Raw genomic sequence first — 10,958 nt, 5'->3', positions numbered from 1 at the left:
GAGCATGCACAGGGCATCGGAGGCTAAGGGTGCTGAACAGACGTGAGGGTCCATAAGCGGCACAAAGGACGGGGAAGAGAAATCACTTTCAGCTGAGGAATCAGGAAGGCTTCTTGGAGGAGGTAGCTTATGCTGGACTTGAGCAAGACTTTGACCTTTAGCCATAGAGGGCTGGGCCTTCTAGGTGGTGAGGACAGCACCAACAGAGGTCCAGAGGCCCAGCAGCTCATGGCCCACGCAGGGGCGGCTGGGAGAGGCAGCAGGAGAGGTTGAAGTCAGGTCAGGGAGGTCCCTGAAGATCACAGGAAGGAGCCTGCACTTTGGCAGGCCCCGGGGAGCCACTGAGGGTGTATGAGCAAGGGAGAGCCAGGATCGTCGCTGTGCTTCAGGAAGATCGAGAATGAAGAAGAGAAACTTTCAGACATGGAAGCTTCCATCTTGTCCCTTCAGAGGGGGAAACCAGCACTCAGAATTCTGTGATTTTCCAGAAACTGTTACTTCCTCATGTCTGTGACTTTTCTAGTTCCTTCCCACGATTGCCCTCAAAACCCAAAACCAGAGACTGTGGAACTGTGAAGGGAGCCGGGCCAGGGGTGGGCTGCTCTGAGGCCTGTCAGGAGGGGAGGGGTGTAGGGGCTGCTGGGGAGGGCAGACCTGCCTGCCAAGGAGGGCACAGGGAGGGAGGGGGAGGATGAGCCAGCTGGGGCGGGGGTCACAGGGAGACAGCCTGGCTTCTGTGCTGTCCCCGAGTCCCTGCCCCAGGCCAGGGCCCCCTTACCAGGTCCCTAAACAGCTGTGGCAGATTTTATTCTGAGCTTGGGAACCTATCATGACCCAGAGTGTCCTCAGAACCCCATCCGAAGGGACGCCCACGCAGGGAACTCCAGGAGCCACACCCTGAGTCCCCAGGCTCAGCCTGCTGGCCCTGAGTCAGGAGCTGGACCTAGACACTCCCGGGGAAGGTGGTGGCAGGGACACCAGGCTGGCAGACAAGAGCTCCCTGTGTGTGACCGTGGGTAAGCCACTTAGGCTCTGAGCCCACCTTCCTCACCTGGGCCGACCTTCCCTTGCTCCCCTCCCAGGTCTATTGTGAGGGTCACACGGGACAGGCTCTCTAAGCTGTGAGGGACTTTCTATATTATATTTTTGGCAATGGATTTTAAAAGTACCAGTGTCTATTACATAAATACTTTGATAAAAATTACTTTCCTCAGCTCACAGGACTTTATTAAGGTGGAATCACTGCTAATTACACAGTAGCCACTTGCCTAAGCCAAAATCCGTGAGGTTCACTTGAATTTACAGTTACACAAACTAGAAGCAAATGGCATGTTCAAATTCATAAGGAAATATCCTGACGCCTGGTAAAATTAAATTTTGATTGTTGTAAAACTGACCAATATAGCTCAAATACAGAGGCCTCGTAGAGACAGTGCCCTAATTCAGACAAGAGCGGTGGACGGGGCTGGTGAGTGAGGCCCCCGCAGGAAGAGCTCCTGCCGCCTGTCCCTGTTTTTCCAGGAACAAGGACCCTGGCTGAGAGTGAGACGGAAGGATTGGGTGGCACAAGTGGCTCATCTGTCTGGGAGGAAAATCCCGGCTCACCCATGTTCCCTAGGCCGGCCTGGGTGGGGAGGCTGGGGGGCTGGGGCCAGCAGGGCTGACCTGCAGTTACCCCAGCCCCTCGCACCCGCTCTGCTCAGCGCCCTGAGAGGCCAAGCACATGCCCGAACGACTTGTTATTTTATCTAGCTCTTCCCTCTCACCCACCCCTTTCCTACTCTTTCTCTCCGGGACACACGGCACCAGAAAAGCCAGGAGTTGCGTCCCAGGCTCCCCCACCCTCTGGCTCTGCTACGTGGGGTGGGCACCTCAGTGCCCTGAGTGGTCACTTGGGAGTCAGCCCGGCCTGGGCTCTTACCCCATCCCCGCCACACCGACTAGATGATCCTGTGCAAGTCACGTCGGAACCCCGCTCGTAACGTGGGATGACAGCAGGGCTGGGCTCACAGGATTGACGAGAGGGTACAATGAGAAAATGTGTGCGAAGCAAGACAGCCCTGGCTCGCGGCAACTGTTGGGTAAGCGCCAGCTGGAGCCTTATCACCCTTGTCTCTTTGTGGCATCGTTAGCTCCCTTTACCCCTGGGGAAGCGGAGCCCGCTGTGGTGCCCCCCACCCAAGCTCCCGCAGGGAGCAGCCGAGGTCTCTTGGCCTCCAGACAGAGGCTTTCCCAGGAGCAAACACAATCCCTGTCTGGAATGTGGGCTGTTTTTTCTCTTTACGGGGCAGAGCTGGGTATGACGTTCCTCAGTGCCTGCCACAGCGGGAGGAGCAGAGAGGCCACAGGCTCTGGGCGTTGTCAGAAGCCAGGACCCCCGGGAGGTGGGCTTTGCGTGGCCAGGCCCTGCAGCCACTGGGGTTTTCCCTGGTGTGGCTCAGCTGCCCCTGAGTTGGTGGCTAGGCCTGTGAGTCAGAGCTGCCCCATGGCTCTGCTCCTGTCCCCACTGGTGGCCGCAGCCCCAGACGCCTGGAGACAGTCCAGGGAAGCCTGTGGCTCCCAAACGAGATGCCCCTTCCCCAGCTCAGAGAGAGGAAGGGCTGGTCCAGACGCACACTGAGTAGGTGCTGGATCCCAGGCTGACGCCGGGTCCACCTCAAGTAACCCTCCCACAGGGCCCAGGTGGAAGGGCCAGGAAGCCCCATCCTGGGTCTGAGACCCTTGCACTCTGCCCCCTGCCCCTAGCAGCTCTATCGCTCATGACCCTGTGTCCCACAGGCCTGGGCTTGGCAGGACAGCCCATGGCCAGCACCAGGCTGGCTAGCGGAGACCAGAACGCTGGCCCATGCTGGCCCCGCAGTCACTGAGCTGCCGTAGCCGTGAGGGGTTGGAGCCTGCTGGGTCTATACCCCTCTGCCCAGCCTAGCCCCACTCCCTCCCCTTCCTCTGTTCCTCTTCCTCTTCTCTCTGCTCCACCCTCTCTCCTTGCTTCTTGTTCTCTGGCCCCCCTGGGCACACTGTCTGCCCTGCTCCTACCTGGGACCTGGAATCCAGGCTCTAGCAGATGCTTCTCTCAGGCCACACCAGCCTCAGTCTGGACCCGTGGGCAGAGTGGAGGGGAGGGCAGCGAGGACGTCCCAGCTTAGTAGCCAAAGCCAAAGCACATGGTGGCAGTGGTTGGGGGGGGCAGAGGGGCCCAGGCTCCTCAGCTTTGGAGCATTGAGCAGAGTCCTGCCTGCCCTGCACCCTCCGGCCCAACTCAGGGCTGGGCACTGCAGTGCCAGGAACGCCTTCTCACTTCCCACCGTGGGAGATCAAGCCCAAAGCTAGGTCACCTGGCTGTTAGCACGGGGGAGAGTGCACGTGCCCATTGTACAGATGATTGAGATGAGACCCAGCTGAAGGGTCCTGTCTGGGGAGCCGCATTTGGTCCACCCACCCCACTCCACACCCACCCCCGCCCCCAAGCACAGAGACCCAAACCCAAGAGATCACACAGTCCATGAGTGAGAAGCACCAGGTTTAATATTAAAATCTTTCCCTTAAAAAAGTACACGGATAGGAAAACTTAACAGCATACAAAATAGCACTTTTGTTGTATAAATGTGAGTTAACGTGAGTCCTAAAAATACTTGTAAACCTAGGTGATTATATCTTTGGTACCGTATTGAGGACCCGCTTCCCCCTCCTTGGGCCAGGCTTTGGGGGTCCTGGGTTAGGAAGGTGCCAACCTGCGTGGGGAGCTGGTACCCTCAGATGGGCTGAGCTTCCTTCATCCTCTCTCCAGCCTTCCCCCTGCTGGTGGTCTTGGCCACAGCCTCACTCCCTGGCACCTCCAATGCCCACTGGGCTGGGGACAGTGAGGTGTCACTACTAGGCCTGGGCAGTGATGAGACCATACCCCCATGGGGTACTGCCTCAGGCATGGGGCAGCAGGTGGGTGCAACCCCCAAAGTGCCCACCTCTCACGCCCCTTTCTCGGGGTACCCATCTGAAGCTTCTTGTCCTTTATGGGACATAACTGTCCTCCCTGTCCATGCTGTCTGTGGCACAGGCCCGGGCGGCAGGTGCTAGGTGATGGGCTGCACAAGGTGAGCTGATCTGCCCTCTCTGGCCCCCTTGCCCAGGATAGCTCCAGAGGTCATTGTGGGTACTTAAAGAGGTCCTGTGGTCTTCCCATGTCCCTGGGCAGCTGCCGGGGGCTTTCCAGGACACTGGCTGTCACTCCGAGTCAAGGCCTGGGCAGCTGCGTTCTTGGGCCTTGCCGGGGGCCTGGGCAAGGGGTGCAGTTCCTGAATCCCCGGAGTGTGATATGTGGTCTGGAATCTCCCCAGAGTCCAGCTGACCCCAGAATGGCAGCTTAGGGTATTTGGCCTTGCTTCATCTGGACAAATGTGCAACCACCTGGAATATTCTAGAAGGTTAGTGCTGGCAGGGCACTTGGAGTTAATGAGTCCAACTTGCTCATTTTTCAAAGGAGAAAACTGAGGCCCAGAGAGGGTGAGGGATTCCTCCAAGGTCTCATGGCAGGTCCAACGCAGAGCCAGGGCCACATACTGGCGCATACATGTGGACACTTCACGCTGGCACGTCAACACCCTCATCGCAGATGCGGGGCCCGTCTGGCCCTGCAGACTCTGGTGGGTGCATTAAGACCGAGGGTGATGGAGAAAAGCCCAGGACGGATGGGCCTGAGGACAGGGACGCAGGCACCTTCTACAGCGAGGTGTGCCCCCAGCGCCCCGGGTAAGGCCTGCAGGCTACGGTGTCCTGGCTCAGCCTCCAGCATTAATTAGCATTAATTAGGCACGGATGGCCCCAGACCAGCTCGGGCCTGGGAGAGCGGAGACTGGCATCATAGAGAGACTGGCATCCTTCTGGGTGAGGCAACACTGCCCAAGGCCCCGCCCCAGCTCAGCCAGGAGCCAGGGAGGCCAGGGTCTCTTCCCTAGCTCTTGGGCGGATGAAAGTGCGAGGAGAGAACTATGGCTCCTTGAGGGGTAGCTGGCCACAGAGCAAAACGTGAAGTTACCACCGCAGTAACCTGGGGAGTCTCCCCAGAGATTCCGAGCTCCCTACCCGCCAGCCAGGGAGAGGATCCCAGAGAGTGGCTCACCAAGCCCGACTTTCCCCGCTTACATATGGGGAAACTGAGTCCCCTGGGGGGAACCCTGGCTCAGAGTCACATGGCCTCCCCAGAGGCAGAGGGCTGCTCGCGGCCCCTGCAGTTCTCTTGCCTCCTAAGCCAGCCCCAGAGTGTGGGGCACAACACGCTAGGGGCAGAAGCTGGAAGGGGATAGCTGGCAAGGGCAGCCTGGCTGACAGGAGGCCCGGCCAGGCCAGGCGGCACTGGGTGCTGGCAGAGGGGAGCTTCAGGCGGGGCAGGGAGGGGGCCAGCCCCCTACAGGAAGCTGTCCTCCGCTTCGGCCCGCGGCCCAGGGCAGCCTGAGTCTGGCGGCTGCTCCACCTCCAGCTCGGGCTCTGCCGGGAGCTCCGGCTGGGGCTCGGGCTCCGGCTCCGGCTCTTCCTGGGGCTCCAGGGGGCTGTCACAGGAGATGGTAGAGGAGGTGTTGACTTCATTCAGGGTGGAGCTGGAGGAAGGAGGCAAGTGGGTGAGGGGCTGGGAAGGAACCCAGTAAGATAATAACAGCATTAATTAAGAGCTTTCTACGTGTCTGACCTCGCACCCTGGGCTTTATACACTTGCACGCATCTAACCTTGCAGGGGCTGTGCAAGGGAGGTGACGTCATAGCCCCATGTCGCACAGCGGGCAAGTGCAGGAGCTGGGACTTCAGAGCAGGTCCAGCCGGCTCCTAAGTTCCTTTCTCACCCTCTGCACTCCTAAATGCACGCATTGTCTCTTTTAGGCCCCACAAGAACCCCTAATGGAAGCACTTTTACTGTTTTCATTTTACAGGAGAGGAAACTGAGGTTTAGAGAGTGAGGCTGAGGTACAGAGCAGGGCTGGCACTCGCATCTGAGCTGTTTGAATCCTGCTTACCTGCCTGGGCCCTGGAATGTAAAACTGTCAGAGCAACAAGGCCTTCAGGGGCCTTCTAAGGCCTGTGTGTGCTGCCAGCACATATGGAGAAACTGAGGCTCACAGAGAAGAAGCCCTCCCAGGGCTCATGGCAGCTAGTGGCAGAGCTGCGACTATAACCCAGCCTGGGGTTCCTGCAACTTCACCTTGGGCTGGATTTGTTTTGGGGGTGGGTCTGGCCTCCTGGGGAGCCCTCCTCTGCAGCTGAGGGGAGATCCTGTCTGGACATCAGGTCTAGGCAACAGCTGAGCCTTCCTGCCCACAAATCTCCTTCCCAGTCTGAACTCCGGCCTGAATTCCTGTAGACACCTCTGCTTCCTACAAGCATGTGAGGCTCCCGGTGGCCCCCAGGGCCTGGTGCTGAAGGACAGACCACAGGCCCACGCTGGCCGGGACCCCACAGTGACAGCTGGGGTGCTCCGGATGCTAAGCAGGTTTTCTCCTCCTTGGGGCTAGGACAGGGCCTAGAGATGGGACAGTGTAGAGGACCCGTGGGGACTCCTCTAAGGGAAATAGGCACTTGCACATACGTCCCAGCCCACCCTTTCCCTTCCCACCTTTCCACCTAAGGTCCCTGCCCTTTCCACCTAAGGTCAAATGAGCTCAGTTCTCTCTTCTATTCACTGGCAGGAATAAGTACTCACTCACGCTAGGTCACTTCTGCGCCAAGCCTCACACCGCTCAGACACGCGTGCGCACACACACCATGCACGCCATCGCCTTGGCCCCAGGCCAGAGTGGCTACCTGGCAAGGCTGGGGGAACCCTCCGGGGGGCCCTCCTCAGCAACCTCGGGTTTGGGGTCAGGCAGGGGGATGATATAGTCGTTGTCACCCTCGTTGGGCTGCACAGCAGTGTAGAGGACAGAGCTGGTGTCCAGGGGAGATCGGAGGCCATGGAACCCGGGAAAGCGGGCTTGGGACCGAAGGATGGCTGGGTGGTCGCTCCTCAGAAACTCCTCATCCACCTGCTGGTACTTCTGTTCCGTGGGGCAGGGAGAACCAGAGAACCAGGGATGGTCAGACCAGAATTGCCTTTAGCTATCATCTAACCCGGCCCTCCCCCTCTGTATAAACAAGGCAATCAGTGCTCATTTGTAAGGAAAGGGATTTGCCCAAAGCCACACAGCTGAGCTGCCCTCCACCTCCCATAGCATCTCGCAAGACAAGGTGAGCTCAGGACCACCCAGGGAGGGGCAGTTATGGGACCAGCCCCTGTGACCCTAACTCCCCCCACTTCAGAGTAGACAGGTATGGGCTCTCATCCTGCCTCAACCTCCTTCGGAGGGGACTCAGTTTCCCTTGCTATGAAATGGTGACATTTCCACTCCATCTCCCAGTGAGAGGACGTGAGAAATGGTGCTAAGGAAGGAGCTGTCTGTGTGCCAGAACCTTGTGCGTCTCCTCCTCACTCTGACCCCTGTCGTTGGACAGGGCAGGGTTTGGGGGCGCTACTGGCTCCATTTGCCTTGGACAAGCTTGTGACAGGATCCAAGTGGTCACGTAGCCTGGGGTTCACACTTCTGAAGGAGCCCTACCGTTTGGCATGGGTGCCAAGGCCTGAGGAAGGCTGCAGGATGGGTAGGGCTGTAGGCCCCTCTCCCTGCATCAAATGCACTGGCTTCCATGTAGGATTCAATTTCTCAAAGGTCTGTGTTGCTAAAGTAAATTCAGCTCATAGCTCCAGCCCATGCCCTCCTAATACTGGCAGGGACACTGAGGCCCAGAGAGGGTGAAGGGCGGTCCCCCAGATACCAGCCCATCACACAGAGCCTTGTACCCAGTGTCTGACTTCTGCGCCCACCCCCACGCTGCCTCGACATACCTTTCTGTAACCCTCGCCCAGCAGTCTCTCGAGAAGCAGCACCAGCTGGGAGAAGGGGGGCCGGATCTCAAACTTCTCCTCCCAGCACTTCTGCATGATCTCGTAGCTGGAGAGTGGAGAGGGGAGAGAGGTCAGGAGCGGAGGGTGGGGCTGGGGGCACCCCCTCCCAGGACAAAGCGAGGGGTGGCAGGTGGGTGTTGTTTTGCCCATTACCTCCTCTGGACGTTCCCTCGGGAAGCCCTCCCAGCACCCTAAGTCCACCTGGTTCCATGGGGCCAACTCCACCTGCGTGAGCATGTGACCCAGGTCTGGTGGGTGATTTTCATTCCCTCAGCTCAGTGGCTGGTTCTGGTTGGCATGTGACCCAGGTTGAGCCTTTAAAAGTCAGCTCTGGGCTCTTTGCTAGAACTACGGTGCCAGCACTATGACATGAGGCTGGCACTGCTGGCAGCCATCTGGGCAGTGCCAGCTTGAAAATGAGGCTGTAGTGGGCAAAGCCGAGCCCAGGGCTAGAACAAGAGATCCCGGTGACATCCTCTGAACAGCTGAATCCAGTCATGCCCAGGCTCTCCCGATCTCGGAGCTAATAAATCTATCTTTGGTTCAAGCAGGTGGAGTCGGGTATCTCTCGTTTGCATCCACAAAATCCTCCCAAACGCACAGGCCCCACTCACATCTCATCAGAGGCGTGAGCGGGCTGGGCCATGCGGTAACCCCGCTTGATGGCGTTGTAGAACTGCTCGTTCATGGGCAGCTCCGGGTAAGGGGTGCCACCTGCCGAGGAGCAGAGACAAGAGATACATTGGCTCAGGGGAGTGGACAAGTAGAGGTACCCTCCTCTACAGGACGAGGAGAGCCACGCTGGCCCTGGAGTGGGAGAGGGGGCTGCGCCCTTGGCATTGGGAAACATGGGCTCCCCACGGGCTCTGAAAAGAGACTGCACCCCTCCCCAGGACAGAGGAGCAGAGAACACAGTGCCAAGAAAGCTTTTTGATGTCACTGTCCAACCCCGTCAGCACTCAGATGGGGAGATAAAGATGCCCAGAGAGGGCAAAGGACTTGTCAAAGTCACACAGCAGGGAGAAGAAAGCAGCAGTGGGGACTTCAACCTGACCCCTGACCCCTATCCCAGGGCCCGTCCCACAGCCCCAGCAGGCGGAGGTGCGAGTGGTCAGACACCACGCGATGCCATGCCCCTGAGGGCGGGGGAGGAGGGAAGCGGACCCAGTGTGAAGATCTCCCAGAGCAGGATCCCGAAGGACCACACGTCGCTCAGGGTGGTGTAGAGGCTGTTGAAGATGCTCTCCGGGGCCATCCACTTCAGAGGCAGGAAGGTCTGCGGGGACATGAGGACAGGTGCTGATGTAAGGAGGGACTGAGAGGCCAGGACCCCAGCCCCCCTCTGCCCAGGGGCTCAGCTCCTGCTCACTGCCACACCTGGGAGGGCCCCACCCTCTGCCCCACGCAGTTCCCATGTCCAGCCCAGAAGAGCAGAGGCAGTTTCTGTTCTCATTAGCTGGGGACACAGCAGCTCCTGTCCCTAGGAAAAAGCCCTGGGGTCTGCGGAAAGGGGTGGGGGAGCCGGGGACATCCCAGATCACCACCCAGCTCTCATCCTGGCTGCCTGCCATCTCTGGGCCCAGTGTCCCTTTGCTTGGCACTCACTGGAGAGTGGGGAGCTGAGCGACAGACAGGATGTCACATTTTACCCAGACCGATCCCAACTACTGCCTGTGACAGGCTCATCTGTCTTGCTCTGTCACCTGGGCTTCTTCCTCTGCCTACCACTGCTGGAACGACACATTTGGCCTGGTCCCCCTTCCCCACACCCCTGCCCTATCCCAGCTGGCCCCTTGGCCCCATGCGCAGCTGGGTGGCTCCCCTTCCTGTCCCTGCACACACAGCCGGGCAGGCACAGCCCACACCGCTGGCAGGGCAGGCCACGCGGAGCCCCATACTCATCTCTCGTGAGCTGCGGCCATGCTGATCAGGAAGGAATCTGCGCCTGGGGCCAGAGGCACATGACGACAGCCCCACCGGCCCGGGGAAGGTACTCACGCTGCCTTTGGAGATGTAGTTCGAGTCCCGCATGATGTCTCGAGCCAGGCCAAAGTCACAGATCTTGACCAGCTTGCCCTCGCAGATGAGCACGTTCCTGGCCGCCAGGTCTCGGTGGACACACTGGATTGGGGGAGAGGGGAGCTGAGGCCTTGGGGACAATTGTCAGGAAAGACTCTCCGTGTCAAGGGCTTTAGGAAAAATGCATCACTTTGCAGGTGTGAGGGGCCGCCCAGGTGTGCAGGCGCTCTCTGTCCCTACCCACCAGAGTGGCCGTGAACTTGGAGGACTCTGGCTGGCTGGGTGACCCACCTCCCCACGGCCCCCACCCTGGCCCACCGCAGCCACACGTACATTCTTGGAGGCCAGGAACTCCATGCCATTGGCCACCTGGTAGCTGAAGCCCACGAGGTCCGTGTAGCTAAGCACTGGGGACTCGTTGATCAAAGTTGCCTGATAGGTCCTCTCGGGGGCTAGGCGAGAGCAGAGGGTCACCCGCTATCTCGTGTCTCCTCATGGCCCACGGGACCCCTGCCCTTTGGCTCCTGGGAGCCTGAATGTCCAAGCTACTGACCCTCTAGGTCTCCCCCAAAATGGAGAATAATTCCTGATATCTAACTAAAAGCATTCCTACTCTATCAGTGCCCTCACTGGCCAAAAAAAAAAAATTGGCATTATTAGCCCTTGGTTCACCTTTGCTTAGCCTGGCCTGCCTGCTTCTCAGGGACACTAGACCAGCCTGGGGCCAGCTCAGAGCAGACCACTTCTCCCCAAGGCCCCCAGAGGCCAGGTCTTCCCCCACCCAGCTCTCCCCCTCCCTGTGGGCTGTGTGCACATCTCCGGGCCCATAAACAGGGCTTCAGATCAGGGCTCCACTGCACAGCAGCGTTGGCCAGGGGGCTAGCCTCAGTTTCCAAATCTACGAAATGGGCACAAGGCCCCCTTCCTCCCAGGGTTGTTGCAAGGCTGGGTATGCGAAAGGCTTTGGAAGAATGTATCATGGCGCAGGCGTGAGCCTGTGCATGTAGGTGTGACG

The 10,958-nt window shown here is 59.0% G+C and overlaps 1 protein-coding gene across 2 annotated transcripts in view; it reads right to left on the bottom strand.

Annotated features, from left to right (window-relative positions):
- Positions 1-3,503: 3,503 nt before the first annotated feature.
- The window catches only part of PDGFRB (platelet derived growth factor receptor beta), a 38,200-nt gene continuing 30,745 nt past the window's right edge, over positions 3,504-10,958 (bottom strand). For both annotated transcript variants that reach the window (XM_045551388.1, XM_045551389.1), the window contains 7 exons: positions 10,277-10,395; positions 9,923-10,045; positions 9,089-9,200; positions 8,539-8,638; positions 7,865-7,970; positions 6,787-7,019; positions 3,504-5,591 (listed from right to left, as the gene is read on the bottom strand). In XM_045551388.1, the coding sequence (XP_045407344.1) occupies positions 5,402-5,591; positions 6,787-7,019; positions 7,865-7,970; positions 8,539-8,638; positions 9,089-9,200; positions 9,923-10,045; positions 10,277-10,395 (983 nt within the window). In that variant the 3' untranslated portion in view covers positions 3,504-5,401. The remainder of the gene's footprint in view (positions 5,592-6,786; positions 7,020-7,864; positions 7,971-8,538; positions 8,639-9,088; positions 9,201-9,922; positions 10,046-10,276; positions 10,396-10,958) is intronic.

Source organism: Lemur catta, chromosome 5 (genome assembly GCF_020740605.2).
Source record: "Lemur catta isolate mLemCat1 chromosome 5, mLemCat1.pri, whole genome shotgun sequence".
In the NCBI taxonomy this organism is placed as follows: Eukaryota; Metazoa; Chordata; class Mammalia; order Primates; family Lemuridae; genus Lemur; species Lemur catta.
Note: the sequence above shows the minus strand (reverse complement) of the source record. Positions and strands in the feature narration are given on the sequence as shown.